The sequence below is a fragment of the Thamnophis sirtalis genome, unplaced genomic scaffold (genome assembly GCF_051295495.1).
Source record: "Thamnophis sirtalis isolate CommonGarterSnake01/CBP01778 unplaced genomic scaffold, rThaSir2_p1.2 scaffold_9, whole genome shotgun sequence".
Lineage (NCBI taxonomy): Eukaryota > Metazoa > Chordata > Lepidosauria > Squamata > Natricidae > Thamnophis > Thamnophis sirtalis.
The window spans coordinates 15,907,146-15,925,532 of NW_028261389.1; the positions used below are offsets into that span (position 1 = coordinate 15,907,146).

The 18,387-nt window shown below is 39.5% G+C and overlaps 1 protein-coding gene across 11 annotated transcripts in view; it reads right to left on the reverse strand.

The window, feature by feature from the left end:
• LOC106550126 (ELKS/Rab6-interacting/CAST family member 1) overlaps positions 1-18,387 on the reverse strand; it is a 150,347-nt gene that overhangs the window by 30,549 nt on the left and 101,411 nt on the right. For 10 of the 11 annotated variants that reach the window (XM_014067925.2, XM_014067924.2, XM_087722909.1 and 7 more), the window contains one exon: positions 5,884-6,028. In XM_014067925.2, coding sequence (XP_013923400.2) covers positions 5,884-6,028 — 145 coding nt within the window. Of the gene's footprint in view, positions 1-5,883; positions 6,029-8,465; positions 8,703-18,387 lie in introns of those variants that run through there. The other variant, XM_087722908.1, reaches the window with a different exon arrangement.

The window sequence follows — 18,387 nt, forward strand, 5'->3', positions numbered from 1 at the left end:
TTACAACTACAAGTAGCTTTCAACTTAACAACAATTCATTTTATGATGGTTTGAAGTTACAACAGCCTCAGAAAAAGCGACTTATGACCCAAAGATTCAGAGTTACAACCACTGCACCACACCTGCCGTCATATGATCGTGATTTGGGTGTTGGCACCTGGCTTCCATTTGCGCTGCTTGCAGTGTCCTGCAGCCATTATGGTGAATCTTCTCAGTGAGCTTCCAACAAGCAAAGTCAATTGGGTGAGCCAGATTTACATTAACGACCATGTGATTTGCTTAATGACCATGGTGACAATAATTGTAAAACTGGGTCTGGTCATGTGAGGACTCGCTTTAACAGCGTGTTGCTTAGCACTGAAATTCTGGTTCCTATTGTGGTTGTTGAGGACTGCATGAATTAGGTATGAAAGTATTAAAAGAAAAATAGTGACACTAACTATTAAAAATGGAGATCATGAAATACCATAAAACAAATCAGGCTTTTGGAGCAGATTAAATAAGCCTATGTGAAATATATTCATATTGTGCAGATGCAGTTCTCCTGATCAGAAACATTTCTTTCTTACATTAAAATTCAATTTGTTAGACTACAAACTGAGTTAACTGCAATTCTGCTTCCAGAGCAGAGTTTTATTTGCCTGAATGCTCATGCTGTTAAATTTCCTCCTTTGGCAGATCAAACATGTCTTCTTCTATATGTTACCAAATGGAAACCTTTTATTTGAGATGCATTACTATTGTAATGGCTTGTAAAATATATCCACTGATTTAAAGCAGATATGTATAGTCACACCAGGAACGGTGCTCTCAAAAAACAGATGTGGCCGGAATAATTATTTATTTAGCATGCTTATATATCACTTTATGAATCTAAATGATCTATGGTGATTTTCAAAACAATAACAAAAAATCCCAATTAAAATCAAAGAAGAAAAACCCAATAAAATATAAATTAAAAAACCAAATCAACAGGGAAGTAAGCATCACAAACATCAGCGATGCTGACTGTTCTAATTTCCAAAGTCATTGTGAAACAGTTTTGTCTTGAAGGTCTTATGAAATGGGCCAGAGTTAGACATCAAAGGAAAATTGACAAATGTTTTGGAAAAAAGCCAGACTTTGGATCTCCTCCACCCATCTTACGTACTATATTTTCCCAAAAGTAACACAGGGTCAGAGCAACTTTTGCATCTTGTTTGGAAACCAAGGACCCAGAGTATGGAGGAAGAATGGAGAGGCCAATCAAGCACAGTAATCTCACAGTCATTGAACCAGTTTTTGGTGCTTTTGGCAAAAGTTGCTCTCATCAGAAAAGAGGACATTGGACCAAGGAGCAACAGGACTTTGGACCACTGTGCTTCATTAAGACCAGGATCAACGCAGCCGTCTACCAGGAGATTTTGGAGCACTTCATGTTTCCTTCCGCAGACGAGCTTTATGGGGATGCTGACTTCATTTTCCAGCTGCCCACACTGCCAAAAGCACCAAAACCTGGTTCAATGACCATGGAATTACTGTGCTTGATTGGCCAGCAAACTCGTCTGACCTGAACCCCATAGAGAATCTATGGGACATTGCCAAGAGAAAGATGAGAGACATGAGATCGAACAATACAGAAGAGCTGAAGGCCACTATTGAAGCATCCTGGTCTTCCATAACACCTCAGCAGTGCCACAGGCTGTTAGCTTCCATGCCACACCGCATTGAGGCAGTAATTGCTGCAAAAGGGGCCCAAGCCAAGTACTGCTTATACTTTTCAGAGGTCCGATATTGTTCTATGTACAATCCTTGTTTTCTTGATTACATGTAATATTCTATTTTTCTGAGATGGTGGATTTGGGGTTTTCATGAGCTGTACGCCATAAGCATCACAATTATGACAAATCACGGCTTGAACTAGCTTGCTTTGCATTTAATGAGTCTATCTCATATATTCGTTTCACCTTTTAAGTTGCGTTACTGAAATAAACGAACTTTTGCACGATATTCTAATTTTTCGAGTTTCACCTGTAAATTATCTTCTTGTGAACCAAACTTTACTGATTATGTAAGTCAAAAATAGAAAATATTAGCTTCCCTTTCAGTCTTGAGGCTATTCATACGTAACATTTACCTTAAGCATCTGGTGTTCCCCCTTATCTCTTCTTTGCTGAACTTCGGACATTCTTAGACATGCAGTAAAATAGTAAATTACTTTCTGACAAGTGCTTCTACTACTCAGTGATTAAAAAGGTCACAGCCTATAATATTACATCTCATGTTATTATTATGGTGAGGATGGCTAAGTTAAACTACAACTGTAATTACTTACAGTTATTACTGAATCTCCCCATTTGAGTTAATCAAGGGTATTAATTATGCTTTGTTGGCTAACTCTCAGGGTTAGCAAAGTATTGATTTTCTTCTTGGGTCTTCTTCTCCCACTGGGTAAGATACACACTGTCCTTATCTTCTTTGATGCCAAGAACTCTTTGACAGCCTTGAAGTTAGTGATTCTTAAGCAGCCGAAACTGCTGAAATGCAATGTAGTTTGACAGCCATTATGATCTCCTCTATTTTTCTGATTCCAAGAACAACTGTCTTCTTAGTCTAGTTCATCCTCCTTTTTCCAGCATGAAGAACCAGTTCATTCACACAGTGTCCGCATCACCATTTCCTTTCCAATGGCCACAATTCTTACCCCAGTTCCATTACCTCCAAAAGAACCACATGTATTGTGCATCAGCTATGTAATTCCATTCTGCCCCACTTTTTAGGGTCCTGCTGGGACTGCTGCATCTCTGTAACAACTACGGTACTTATTCATGAAGTTGTTCTGAATTGAAATGTTCCTGTGAATTTAATCCAATTCCAGTGGTATGTTCCATTATCACTTTCAAAAGCATTTTCTATGCAGTTGTCACTCTTACTTGGCACAATATTTCCATTACCTGATCATATTAAGAGAAATTAAGTTTTATCCATAAGTTGTGGTTCTTTCATTCCTGATCAAAACCTGTGTCTTTGAACTTGACCGTGAATCAAATTACTGCTCTACCGTGTTTCCCCGAATATACGACAGGGTCTTATTTTCTTTTTACTTACAAAATATGGCCTTGGGCTTATTATAGGGGAGGGCTTATTGTTTTGGGGTTGCCGGGCGGCTGCTCCCTTGTGAACTGGCTCCTGAACTGTCTTACAGAGAGTTCTAGCAGCCAGCTCACAACCACAGAGCACACTCCTAGAGCGGCCGCTGCTGGAAGACTCGGCAGCTGAGTTTTGAACCGGAGAAGGTGTTATGCTCGAAGCGCGGCAACTGCTGCAGGGAGAGCTGGGCCCGGACATGTTGAGGCTAGGAGGCATGCCTGCTGGGGGCAGAACAGATGCTCACGCAACCCCCTCCTCCAGCTGGGCAGAGCTCCATGCACTGACCTAGGGGGTATCCCTAATGTGCCAAGCCGCGGGAGCTGGGGAACGGGCAGAGCGCCACATGGCTTGGCACCTTAGGGATACCCCCTATGTCAGTGAATGGTGCTCTGCCCGGCTGGAGAGGGGGTTTGCGGCTGCTTGTGAGGGTGGTCACCTCATGGCAGCTTCGCCCTGAGGCTATGCCCGGCTCTTCGGGAGCCAGTTCACAAGGGAGCAGCTGCCTGGCAATTCCCCACTCCGGCCAGGCAGAATGCCACTCCCCAACCTAGCGGTATCCCGAAGGCGACAAGCAATGTGAGCGCCTTTCTCCCCCCCGGTTCCTGCGGGTTGGTGCCTTCAGGATACCGCTATGTCGGTGAGCGGTGCTCTGCCTGGCCGTTAGGGGGGGTGTCCAGGGGGTATATTTTTGGAGGTGGGCTTATATTTTTGCCCATGTGAAAAATGTGGCAAGGCTTTAGTTTCAGGACAGGTCGTATTTTCAGGGAAACACGGTATTTCTTCCTAGACTTTCTTACTGCTGTAAGAGCTCTCTGAATGTCAATAAAACGTTGAAGGTGGAAACCACAGCTTTTTTCCTAAAGATTTATTTTTAATCCATGTATTTTCTGTACTAATTTTATAAGTCTGCCCAACTCAAACAAGGTGACTCAGGGGGTGGGGGAGCATACAAAACTTTTGAAACCTAATCTATTGAAGGTATCACAGGAAAATCAATTTGCACCGGCTTCTCTCATTATTAACCTGCAGAACCGCAGATTATACTTTTGAGCCAAGGTGGCGCAGTGGTTAAATGCAGCACTGCAGGCTACTGCTAGATCAGCAGGTCAGCGGTTCAAATCTCACCGGCTCAGGGTTGACTCAGCCTTCCATCCTTCCGAGGTGGGTAAAATGAGGACCCAGATTGTTGGGGGCAATATGCTGACTCTCTGTAAACCGCTTAGAGAGGCCTGAAAGGCCTATGAAGCGGTATATAAGTCTACTGCTATTGCTATTGCTTTACATTGCCATAGGGCGTAACAGAAATATATTGTGACACATGTTTGATAGGTAGGGCTCAGTTATGACTATATTATCTTATCCTCATCAAAGCATCTGGGCTTCCTTAAATCGCATTATATTCCTGAAGCAATCCTATTTATTCTTCGAACCTATAAGGAAATTGTTTCCCAATCTATATTCTATCATGAACCAGCTAAGAAGATAAGCCACCTAAGGTTTGGGAAAGGTTTGTAGTAGTTACTGTGAGATGACAATTATATTTCCTCTTTAGGAGATAATGCATGAAAAATGGCAAAAGTTCATCTGCAAAGAGCACCTAGAGGGGTTCTAAAATTAATTAAAAACAACAAAGGGAAAACAATGTCTTCAAAAAAACCAAGAGTATCAAATATCTTATAACTACAACATAAGAACAAGCTTAGGAAAACTACAAATCTTAAAAGAAAAAAAGGGACGTTGGATCTAAACATAGTCAATTAGGCCCCCAATGGTTCTTTCTGCCAAGTATATTTCACAACGAGTGGACACTTACTGAAACGGCCCTTCCACAATTAGCCATATCTGTATAACAACCCACAAGCAAGGACCACACAGGAAAATCAGTGTGGTTGTTGGGTAACACAAAAAGCAGAAAAGATAAACACTTCTCCTTATTAAGAATGTTAATCCATCAACCATGTATTACTTTCTTTCCATAAAAATACTAATAAGAATCTGTTCATTTTTCCAAGGTAGCTACCACAAACATACTAGAGCTCAGGGGCATAAGCCATATAAAACAGAGCAAAAGGAAAAAAAGAAAGCAGGTGAACAATCTTTGGTCCTCACTCCAGTAGCAGGAAAGCCTTCTGAGTAAATTCTCTGACAAGCATAGTGGAGACGGAAAAAAGAACGCCTCGTTCTTTGGTGTAATGCAGTGGTGGGATTCAATTTTTTTTTACTACCGGTTCTGTGAACGTGGCTTGGTGAGAGTGGCATGGCTTGATGGGCGTGGCAGAAGGATACTATAAAATCTCTATTCCCTCCCCACTCCAGGGAAAGAATACTGTAAAATCTCCATTCCTTCCCCACTCCAGGGGAAGGATGCGGCAAAATCCCCATATCCTCCCAATCAGCTGGGACTTGGGAGGCAGAGAATAGATGGGGCGGGGCCAGTCAGAGGTGGTATTTACCGGTTCTCTGAACTACTCACAATTTCCGTCACTGGTTCTCCAGAATACCTACTGAATACCACCTCTAGTGTAGCGGTGTTTCCGTTTTCTGAGAAATTTGAAAAGCATAAGTCATCTAGAGCAATGTCTCTCAACGTTGGGCATTTTAAGATGTGTGGACTTCAGCTCCCAGATTTCCAGCTCCCACCTTAAAATGTCTAAGGTTGATATTCTGCTCTAGAAGAAAGAGGTGCTGGAGGAAGCAGGAATCAAGAGCATTTGCTCCTGATAAGCTAAAAGCCTCAGAGCACTGCAAAAGTACCTGTTGTTTCAGCTGCTGAACCAAGCGGTCTTTTTCACGTTTTAATCCAGCGACTTCCTCTTGAGTTTTTTTCTTAGAAGACGAAAGCTCCAGGAGAGCAATGTTGGCATCTTTTTCACTAATGGCAGCTAGAAGGGCTTCTTGTCTGGAAAAAGAAAGAAAGAAAAGAACCGATTAACTTCGCTCACCCTGCTCCAAATAGGCAAATGTATCTTGTGCCCTGTTCATAATTTAATGCCAATTCCTGTTTTGTGCTCCCTTTAAAATATCAAGCTGCATCTAGTTAAAGCTATGGTCATTTTAAGACTCTTAAAGTGGAGATATGTTGAGGGAACAATAAGCCCCACTGGCTTAGCATTCACTGGAGTTTATAGCAGAAGTATTTGCTAAATAAATCTATCGGGATATTTCATGATAGCAATGAGATTCTCTTAGAGAACTGACAGCCCCTTTAAATATGACTATATCCTGGATATCTCCTTTATGCAAGAAAGTTGTATGTACACATGCATACATCGACAGCTTCCTAAAACAAGCTATATCCAGTTAAACTAAGAGCAGGTTACATATACTTGTTTACTTTATCGTTTAAAAAAGTGTTCAGTTCATTTTTCAACTTAAAACTCCCTGTATTTTTAAAAAATGCAATATAAGCTGTTAGCATAGGGAGATCATGCCTGAATATTTCCAGAAGCACTGCGGAAGTCCCTCCTAGTCAACAAAACTATTTAAGAATCACGTCCACATTTCTGGAAAAACTATCTGGACACTGATGAAGTCTGAACTCCCTGTAGAGTCTCTGAGGGAGTCCCCTCAAATGTATAACCAATACTACAAAGACATCTCAGATATGACTTTATAGACTGGTCTCTTACTTAAAGATACATCAAGGGTCAAGACCATGTGTTGGTTACATTTCTATTATTCCCACAGTGCAATGACGTGAAAAAAATTCAATGGCCTGAGGTCAGAAAAGTCCACTCATAAAATGATTTATGGCCCAGCAGCTCCATTCCTCAGGTCCATGGATTTTATTACAAAATAAACCTCAGAACAAGATACGATTTCCTGTCTGAGTGAACAGCTTTTACATTAGGACACCTGGACAGCCTTGCGATTATTTAAGAGAAATAATAGGTCTGAACCACACTGGTGCAACTTGTTGCTGGTGTTCGCATCCTAGAGCTGCTAACTTTTAAAATACTCTATATAACCATCAAGTAGACTGGCAAACATTTAATATTAAATTAAGAATACTTGTATGTTGAATCTATCATCAAAGCAGTACAGAAAATTTGTGACACAAAACATTTGTACTTTGGCTGCTAGTAACTTGACTTTTTAAAACTGTTTTAAAAATGTTAAATCAATACAAGAGAATATTCTTACTCTTAAGATAAGCTCTTGATTGCTGTGCAGAACAAAACATGTATTTTCATAAGGACATACTTCACTATTCTCACCTAAAGGATATACGGTAAATAGTCACTCCAGCCCTGTCTCTCTCTGTGAGTGCATGGTTATGCATGCGTGCACACATGCTCATGTGTGTATGCAATAAAGAGGACTACATTTATGTGCAATATGTAAGTAAATGTGATAATTTATTAGAAAGGGTTAGAGATTTTCATTTCTCCCTCTCTCTCTCTCTCTCTATATATATATATATATATGTATGTATGTATGTATGTATGTATGTATATATGTGTGTGTGTGCGCGTACGTGCGTGCGTGTTTGTGTGTGTGATTCCTATAAGCTAAATATAAGTTAAAAGCATTTAAATGGTTTGTTATAAAGTTGTAAAGATCTCAGTTAAAGGTAAAGGTTCCCCTTGCACGTATATGCTATTCATTCCTGACTCTAGAGGGCGGTGCTCATCTCCGTTTCAAAGCTGAAGAGCCAGTGCAAAGACATTTCCGTGGCTGGTATGACTAAACGTTGAAGGCGCACGGACCACTGTTACCTTCCCACCAAAGGTGGTTCCTATTTTTCTATTTGCATTTTTAACATGCTTTTGAACTGCTAGGTTGGCAGAAGCTGGGACAAGTTAATGGGAGCTTACGCGGCGCTAGGAATTCGAACCACCGAACTGCCGATCTTTCTGATCGACAAGCTCAGCGTTTTACCCACTAAGCCACCACATCCCTTTTCTCAGATCAGTTAGGATCTCAAGATCTCAGTTAAGATGTGGTAAATTGTTGTAAGTACTGATCAAAATGGGATAATTTAGAAAGTAGAAAATACTAATACAAATACTACACCCCCAAAACCTTCTTTGCAGCTCAAATGCTATTTACAGGGTTCTTGTAGCTAGGACTGATGCCTTCCTAGACCGAAAATGAAACTCATCATTATGGACTAGGGTAATTTAAATGCATCAATGTGTTTAAAACGTAATATTTATTTCAGCCTTCCATTAGTTTGAGTTGTGCTCATTTACTAAAATCCTAAAACAAAAAAAATGTTTCCAGGATTAGGGTATACAGTATTTATAATTTCTTTGTGAAATTAGCATTAAAGATTGAATAAATTTTCTCAATCTACCAAAAAGAAACAACATACAGCACAAGAACACATTAAGTTTGTTGTAGCATGACAGCCAAACTTTATTACAAGGACTCTAAGGATTCAACCTTAATACATTTCATGTGGTGCCAGTGTTTCTTAGAAAGATAATTGCTTTTTCATCTGATTGCAGAAGTATTCTCAAAAGACCAACAGAAATTTTTCTCTTTCCTGCAAGTTCACAGGAGAATGAGGCATGCTTTAACAGAGATCATGCTGATTTTTTCCCCCTGGAGACAGGTTAAGAGGTTAACTGAAAAACAGAGTAACATATTCAAGAATTAAATTCTGGGGGTCAATAAAGATTAAGAGTCTATAAACACCATGACAAGAAAGATTTTTTTTTTAAAGACAAAGAGAGAAAGTTTTAATCACTGAATTTTCCAAAAACGATTTCAAGAAATAGAACTAAAATAAAATCAGACTGAGAAGTTTTAATTACAAGTGCCATATTCCCTGTCAACCTGTGTGTGTGAGAGAGGAATGAGCTAGTATTTACACAACCAGTAAGCTCAAGAGGGATTATTCCTGGTGTTTTGGTGGCTCGTTGCACTCCTTTTGCATATTGGGATTGTTTTAGATGTCACGACTAACAGTTTCTTCCAATAATTGTGGAGAACAAATGGATGGTAAATGCTGGAACCCACAGGTCACCTGAGCAAACAAGTTGTTGCCACAATAAAGATTAACGACAGCTGTTGTGTACATAACCTCAGTTACATTTTTATCTTGGGGAATCCAGAAGGTACTTATGGAAATAAATTTGGTTCAACTGAGAGGGGCAGCTACTTGGTGGAGGGTAGGCTGCCTCATATCACAGACATCTGAAGTGGTGTAGGGTTTCCTGCTTAAGCAGGGGGTTGGACTAGAAGACCTCCAAGGTCCCTTCCAACTCTGTTATTCTATTCTATTCTACTACAGAGGCAGTCTGAGGTTACTCTGTGATCGTTCTAGTTCTTCTCCCAGTGTCGATAGGCAACCGCTGAGAGACACTCTTTTTTTTGTCTCAAAGTCTGATTGTATAAAAGTACATCACCTTCAGTTACTATTCATAAGGGATCCCCCTAAAGAGCTGTAAAATCTGCCTTCAGCCAGCTGCTGTAATTGCTGTCTGTCAAAACAGAACCTGTTTTCTTACTAAACATTTCAAAGCATTGATTAGTTTGAAGGTGGGCGGGTGATGGGAAGGGTGAATGGGGGACAGAGGAAGACTGATGGCTTATGGACATTCAACTTTTATTTAGTTAAAGTACCCCAGAGAGATCCTAACACTACATTAGAGAGAGAAAAAATCTTGCCTGTTCTGGCAGAACAGGAAAGCAACAGGAAGAAATTGTTACAAATAATGTCTGGGTTCCTGACATGGGAAGCATAAAGAAGTTCACACATGAGCAAACAACACACCAAACAGAATCACTGATGTTGCTGCTCACAAAATATGTAACTGTCAAAATGAAGAAATCCCTTTCAGCACACAGCTAGGTTTTCCCCCCATTAACTTTTCTGCAACAGTAAAATATTGTTGAGGTTCAGTGCCTTAATAATTTCATTCCATACTAGGGACCCCCAAAGCAGCACCCTAAAGTAGACTGGTTGTAGTCACTATTTATAAAAAGCATGAGGATCAATAGTTTAATGGATAAAATGAAGGACCTTTAATATCTGAGTACATAAGATGTCACTGAAAGTAAAAAATGGTTTAAAAAAGAACAGGGAGAAAGTTGATGTCATGATCAAAAGTACAGTCTAGAGATAATGGCAATTACATGTTTATTATCTGTTAGTAGAATGCAACTATTATCCTTCACTTCAATCAGGCTTTGTCATATTCAGGTATAAACTGCATTAAACACAAACTGTTATATTCATATAAGACTCTTCTTCCTTTTTTTAAAAGAATACCTTATTTTAATTGGACCGGAATTTGGAAAGATATACATGAAATAAACAGGAATGAGTAACTGTTAGCCATAATGTAGCCTTCAATTCATCAGTGACTTAGCAATAGCAATAGCAATTAGACTTATATACCGCTTCATAGGGCTTTCAGCCCTCTCTAAGCGGTTTACAGAGTCAGCATATTGCCCCCAACAACAATCTGGGTCCTCATTTTACCCACCTCGGAAGGATGGAAGGCTGAGTCAACCCTGAGCCGGTGAGATTTGAACAGCCGAACTGCAGAACTTCAGTAGCCTGCAGTGCTGCATTTAACCACTGGGCTAGGTTTTCAATACCTATTTTATGAACGCAAGCATCACTTTGTACCTATGCATCTCTAATAAGTAACAAGTTCTTAAATCCATTCTCAAATTGTGGGCAACATGAAGTGCTGTGTTGGATTGCAATAAGACAAAGGTAGAAGTTTACAAAGAAGAAAATACTTGTTAGCCCTGAAAATCTAGACCTCTCTATAGGATATTTACATTACAAAGACACTATGAAGGGACCCTCTACTCTTCTTCCACCATTACAAGCCCGCCTTAACATATGTTGGAAACTGTTGTTTTGCTTTTGAACTATAAAATATCTGAAAGGCATATATAAAGCAGTTAAGTCCAAATATGGCCCATGCAAGATCAACTCTAATTTGTTTTGGAGATAAAAGTTCATTCAAACAAAATGAGCAAAGGTGCTGTTAATTTTGTCTGAAAACACCCGTGGAAGTTAAACCAGTCATTCTATCTTAGCCCCCAGCACTAACTGTACAGTGTAGCTATAAGGTGTTGTGGCTATTTACTTTAAAAATAGCTTACACATCAAAGCTTTTCTGGTAATTGGGAGTTAGACATACAAATACTCCATACTTTTAACTCCCAATTACAGGAAAAAAAAGTTTATTCCTTCCTTCCTTATGTTATACCCAAGAAAATTAGAGGTTTTTTTAAAAGCTTCATGCTATGGAAGGAAATGGGGGCATGAGGTCATAGCAAGAGATATACCTCCCATGTCCTCATGTCCCTCTATAGCAATGAATCTCTTAAAATTTCTCTGTAAGCAGGGAGTTTTTAAAACAAATTCTGAGTGCTGCATGACGGGAAATGACAATGGAAAAGCAAGAAATCTTTAACTATAATTCCCATTCTAAAATGTATTGGAATGTTTAATTTCTTTACATAATGAATGCTTCACTTTAATTAGTATTCCTCAGGTTTCTATTTCTCAGGTAATGCTCTTGATTTATCTTACAATAAAAAAGTTGGTAGACTTTAGGAGAAACCCTACCATACCACCTCTTACAATACTAGACAACACAGTATCAATAGTAGAGACCTTCAAATTTCTAGGTTCTATCATATCTCAAGGCCTAAACTGAACACCTAACATCAAAAACATCATCAAAAAAGCACAACAAAGAATGTTCCTTCTGCGCCAACTCAGGAAGCTCCAACTGCCCAAGGAGCTGCTGATTCAGTTCTACAGAGGAATTATTAAGTCTTCACCTCTATAATTGTCTGGTTTGGTTCTGCAACCCAACAAGGCAGACACAGACTTCAGAGGATAATTAGAACTGCAGAAAAAACAATTACTACCAACCTGCCTTCCATTGAGGACCTGTGTACTGCACGAGTCAAAAAGAGAGCCGTGAAAATATTTACAGACCCCTCACATCCTGGACATAAATTGTTTCAATTGCTACCTTCAAAACGATTCTATACAGCACTGCACATCAAGACAACTAGACACAAGGGCAGTTTTCCCCCCGAACACCATCACTCTGCTAAGCAAATAATTCTATCACCACTGTCAAACCATTCACTAAGGCTGCATTACTATTACTATTGGTCTTCTCATCATTTCTATCACCCATGGCTCCCTCAGGTAAGGGATTTTCCCCCTTACCTGAGGGAGCCATTACCATAGCAACTCCACTGTGCTGTACAGGAGAAGCCATTTGAAGGCACAACAGGCTGTATCTTAACAGAACACACACACCGAGGAGTGTTAGGGGTGTCTCCCCCCACAAGTATTTATTTCCAGAGAGTAAGTTATCTGTGTACCAAGTTTGGTTGAGATTGCTCAAGGCGTTCCAGAGTTATGCTGGAACATAGCAATAGCAATAGCAGTTAGACTTATATACCGCTTCATAGGGCTTTCAGCCCTCTCTAAGCGGTTTACAGAGTCAGCATATCGCCCCCAACAACAATCCGGGTCCTCATTTTACCCACCTCGGAAGGATGGAAGGCTGAGTCAACCCTGAGCCGGTGAGATTTGAACAGCCGAACTGCAGAACTGCAGTCAGCTGAAGTAGCCTGCAGTGCTGCATTTAACCACTGTGCCACCTCGGCTCTGTTGAACACACACATGAACACACACAAACATTTTTTTATATATATAGATATTCCAGCAGGAAACTAACAAAATAGAACTGATGGCTTTTTGTTAAACAGTCAGAAAAACTTTGCAGAGTGTATCTTCTCCAATTCTTTCCAGTCCCTTAAAAAAAAGTTCTCCTTTAGGTCACCTGAACAAGGAGGGCTTAGAATGAATGAGTTGTTTAGTTCAAACTTAAAAAGGCACTGAGAAAAGTGACCTACGACTGTTTTTCACACAGCTGTTGCAGCATCCTCATGGTCATGTGATCAAAATTCAAATGCTTGGTAACTGACTCATATTTATGACAGATGCAGAGTCGTGGGGTCACCTTTTAGGACGTTCGGACAAGAAAGTCAATGGGAAAGCCAGATTCACTTAACAAGCGTGTTACTAACTTAACAACTGTAGTGAATCACTTAACAATGGTGGCAAGAAAGGTCATAAAATGGGGCAAAATTCAATTAACAACTGTCTTGCTTAGGAACAGAAATTTTGGGCTCAATTGGTCATAAATTGAGGAAACTGTGTACCACTAGTTTCTCTTATGACAGTATTCTCTTTCCCACAATTTCACAGACTAGATATAGCTCGTCACTTAAGTGTTCACAATGATCAAATATGATTCCAACTTTCAAACTCTTAATCTCTGAAGATGTTTACTGAATGTTAGAAATATCAATAGGATAATAGCGCCCCAATGTAAGCTTTAAATAAGATTTTATCCACATTTTCCCACCTGACAAGTATGATTAATAGGAACCTTAAAAGGTATTTTAAAAACAGCAGGTATGATTTCCAGATTGTATACTTATCAGATCAAGACTGTCTGGTAAATTCTATCTCTAACTTTAATAGGTCACTCCTTATAAATGAAGGAAGTTGAGAACCATTTTATGGGCTACCAATAAATATTTCTCTCATCAAGTGACTGACCTTGTCTTGGCTTGGAAGCTATACAGGTTGGGCCTCTTGAATAAGACCCCTCCAGGGATTTTGGGGGTTATAGGCTAGGTTGGGAAGTAAGAAAAACAACAACTCCCCAATAAGCCCCCCCCCAAGACAATTACTAACCACTTTTGTATAGTTATAAAATTAAACGGACATATCCATAAAGTCAAGTTGTACTTGAAGGAGACATTTTATGGGGAGTCTAGAACTCAAATTTCTGCATTATTTTTTTTTAAAAGCTACTATAAATGAATAGGAATCATATTTAAAGTGCTCATCTGGATTAATTTGCTAAAAAAAATAACTAGAAGCCAAAAAAAACCAAAAACCCTGGTCGTATTTTTTTTTCCATTTGTGTAAAAGAGAGCAAGGGGAAAAATGGACTTCAACATCATTATATTTGTTTGAGGTTATTAACCCCCCCCCAATTTAGAGTTCTGAATTATGTGTAGATTTGTTAATGACAATGATGAAGCAGAGTTTTGAATGAAACAGCCAGCAATATTCTGAGCCGTTGCCCAACTGTTTCTCCCATAGAGATGCACTGTGATATTTTTTTTTCTCATTTTTTTTTCTCATAGCTCCTGATTTGATCCAACCTATTTTTGAACTCTACATTGCTTTTGCTGGCTTATCCTTGCAGACCACATTTAGTTCTAGTATGCTTTCAGAGAGTGATCTTGCTATTGGACTCCCTTTGCATACTGTAAATTCTTGCCAAGGTTTCATTGGGTTGGAACAAATAGGAGGACTGCTAGATTACAAACACAATACATCTGAATTTTGCAGCTATGTCATCACATTTAAAATATTGCAATTGCTGGCAAACATTGAAGAGCTATGAATTGTGAATGGCTGACCGTGGCTGCAGGAAAAACCTCAATTCTTCAAAAGAGGTGGAAAATATAATGCCATTACTTATTCTGAAATTCTGCAGAGTAATGATTGCTTTTTGTTAGAGCTTAAGAAATCAGGTTCGTATCACCATCATCCCATAGAGCAGATGATTTTGTTTTAATGAAAGATGAATGCGTCTCTATTCTTTTTTTCTGTGTTTTCCATGCTTCCCATTTATTCTATAATTTCACTGGGTTAAACCTGGAAAATGGAAGACAATTGTTTCACTTTTTGACAATTTCTTTCTATCTTTGCAACTCTATTCAATATTACAACATTAAGAGCAGTTTGTGGTAAGCATTCAAATATTGCTAGAAAAAGATGAAGCATATCTCACTTTGCAAGTGATACTCTGCTCTCTGTCCTTACTATTCAACTAAACCAGAGGTGGTTTCAATTTATTTTACTACGGTACGCTTGTGCACACATGTGCAGAAGCATCTGGGCGGAGCTTCCCGTGCCCGATGTGGGGCCAACCGGCAGAAACCCTTTCTTTACTAAACCCTGAACTAAACCCTTTCTTTACTACCTAACATCAGCCTCTCTTATTTGTTGCATTTGGTTACATGAAAAATCAAATTAACAATTTTTACATCTTCTGATGTCTAAAATAAATGAGCCAGAAACTCAAAACTCAAGTGTACAGTGTACCAAGTGAAACCAAAGTTTTATTTAGAAACATTGTAGTAAACCCGTGATCACGTGCCCATGATTTATGATGGGGTTTTTCATCACTTTCCAGTAGAAAATGGCAAAACCCATCCATTGGATATGCTGAATATGCTTAATAACTGTGTTATTAATGTTATTTATGACCATTGTAAATGATTTTCAAATTGAGTCAGTCACATGATGCCTTGACTTATGATCACAATAATTTATGACCAAAATATTGGGCTCCATTATGGTTAAGTCGATCCATCATCTATGTATCTATCTAAGTATCCATCCATCTTCTATCCTACCTACCTACCTGCAATTTCAGTTGTATGAAAATCAATGGGAAAGAGAGCTTGGAGCTCAAAATCCAATTTGTAACGCTGTAGCTGAGATTCTTGGAGAGAGAGATGCTTATGGGCTCTGTTGTCTTCTTCCATTCTCCCTTTCACTATTTCTGTTGTTATGATGTTCTCAAAAGATTAGTAATTGTGGTATGTTATCAGTGCACATTAGGGCATCAGAAATTTGTTTTTTTTAAAATCTGAGATGGAATATCAGATACACATAATCAGGGAGGCACATTTGAATGAAGTCCTTACACCTGGAAATATGCTGTATCATTTCAGTTAATATAGCAATACTTTCATTTCCTATTGCCTCTTCTACATTAGTGAAAAAAAATCATTGTTGGCAAACAGAACTGACTCAGGAGAGAGAAGCTATAGATTTTTCTAAAAGTAAAATGCAGAATAAATTCAAGGGGAAATGGAAAACACAGGCACCATTACACCCTCCTCTTAATATACGGAAGGGATTCAATTTTGAGGTACATGAAACAAAACAGAAAAACCCTCGGTGACGAGAAATGAGAGAACAATTTATTAGGCCAAAATAGTAAATCATGAGGGTGTGGCAAAAAAAGAAAAAGAAAAAGAGGAAGGACCATATTTTAAATCACAAGGAAAAATTAGTTCAGTGAATATTATCTGATTTGTACTTTCCGAATCAATACAAACCCTGAGCTGCCCCTTTTCATCTCAGGCTTCACACCCAGTTTTGGGTAATAAATCAGACACTTAATTCAGGTCTCAGCTGGGCTTGGCAGAAGACTCCCAGACACAACTCAGCTAGATTAGCATCTTTACTGCAGACAAGAATGAAGCCTCGAGATGAACAAATGATCCCTGTTGCAGTGCAAAAAAAGAGTCAGAAATCTATGCTTCAGAGCACAGGTTAAGCTCTGGGCTGCTTCCTCCTGTGTGTCCAGCTGAGAACAGGCAAGAAAGAAAAGCATACCGGTTCTCAGAACTTTTATTAGCTTAACTGTAAATCAATTCAACAAGGTAGCATAAACAGAGATAACACCTACACTGGAGGTTGTAAATCTGGCAAGAGTATGTTTGCAGCAGAGTGAAGCTTTGCCTGCGTCCTGCAGCAGAGAGAGGGGCTATCTGAAGAGAGATGGCCAGGGATGTTGGTCATAAATTCCAAAGGCGGGTCTGGCGGAGCTCAAATAATCCACGTTCGGAGTCAAAAAACAGTGATCACCCCCCTAGATAGGGGGACACCAGGAGCTAGAAACTCAGAAACAATGGAAAGCAGGTCAGAAAGGGAGTCTGACTTGGACATGTCAAGTGCTTCCTTTCTCTTTCAGGTTGTGGGTAGCTGGAGAACATCACGCCATTTCTTGCACTTCCATTTATTTAATTTAAAAAAAAATATCAGACAACGCACTTCCTCATATTATGACTTCCTTTTTTCAGGCTTCTTTCCCTCTATTTCCTGATTAAGGAGAGCAGGAAAGGGGAAGGTTGGTTTCTTGTCTCTCTGCCAGAAATTCACAGAATTCTCTCTCACATCTTCAAGGGGAACAGATCCTCTCCCATTTGTGCAATGTGCCCCCTTCATCTCTCCTCAAACAATGCCCTCCTTCATTTAGGACCGCTAGCAGGTGCAGAAGCTGACAGGGTAGCTAGCCAGCTAGCTTAGGCATCAAAGACTCCTTCCAATATTCAAGCACCAAACGTTCTTACACAGCTATGCACAAAGGACAAAAACAAAATTGCAGGACCAGGAGGAACTGATAGGAAACTGGATGTGTTTTTAGTGTGTCTGGCAGCTGAATGTGAAAGACCACAGCACTGATCCTTACTATTACACTGAATGGTCCAATAAACAGGGCATCCAGCTTTCGGGATGTGGAAGGAATCTTTCTGGAAGAAAATTGCTGCTGCTTGTTAGAGTCACCACTCAACTGTTGTCCTGGGAGAGACTCATGACTTGGCTTTCTGGGGAGTAGAGGGCGTGGTGCTTGGGAGATTCCTGCTCTTTTTGCCATCTACTGTGAGCTGTTGACTGTTTCTAGGTCTTCAGCCTGCTCTGATTTCACTATTAGCATCCTGGACCTCCTCAATCAGTGGTTGGTACCATGGGCTCCCAGTTGACTTCCAACTCCCTGATTCTTTTCTGTCAACATCTTTGACTTCCACTGACAACTGTGCAGCATCTCAGGATAGGCTGCTCAGGTACCACTCTAACCCTCATCAACTCTGTCAGCAAGTTCCATTGTTTTCTATGACCCACTGCTCTCCTGTCCATCAGTTTTGTCATGCTCCATTGTTCTTCTGGTTGTCATTATTTCCTGTTCTTTTCCACTGTTCATTTTGCGGCAATGACCCACATTGGTTCAATGTAGCAGAGCCCTTTTTTAAAGGGCCAACTTGTTTCATCCTACAGGCAAGTCTGCAAATTTTCTCCATCATGTCTCTCTATCTTCAATACAACTTTGTTGAATTGGTCAACTGAATTCCTTTTTATTTGAGCTCGAATTCTCAGTTAACAGCTGCAATTTAACAGTATGTTGCTACACTGAGTTATTTATTTTTGTAATTAATTACATAATTTATATCTATTTAATAACTGATAATCAATTACATCATTTTAATAAGTTACTAGAGCAACAAAGCTACCACATTTTAAAATGCATTTAAACGTAATTTAGGGCCTACTCACAATAAAAGTAAAGAAGTGGTCAGAATTTCAACAAGTTTTGAAGCCAGACTGAAATGTACAGACAGTTATAGAATCCACAAGCAGGTACTATAAGTGAAATCTAAAGT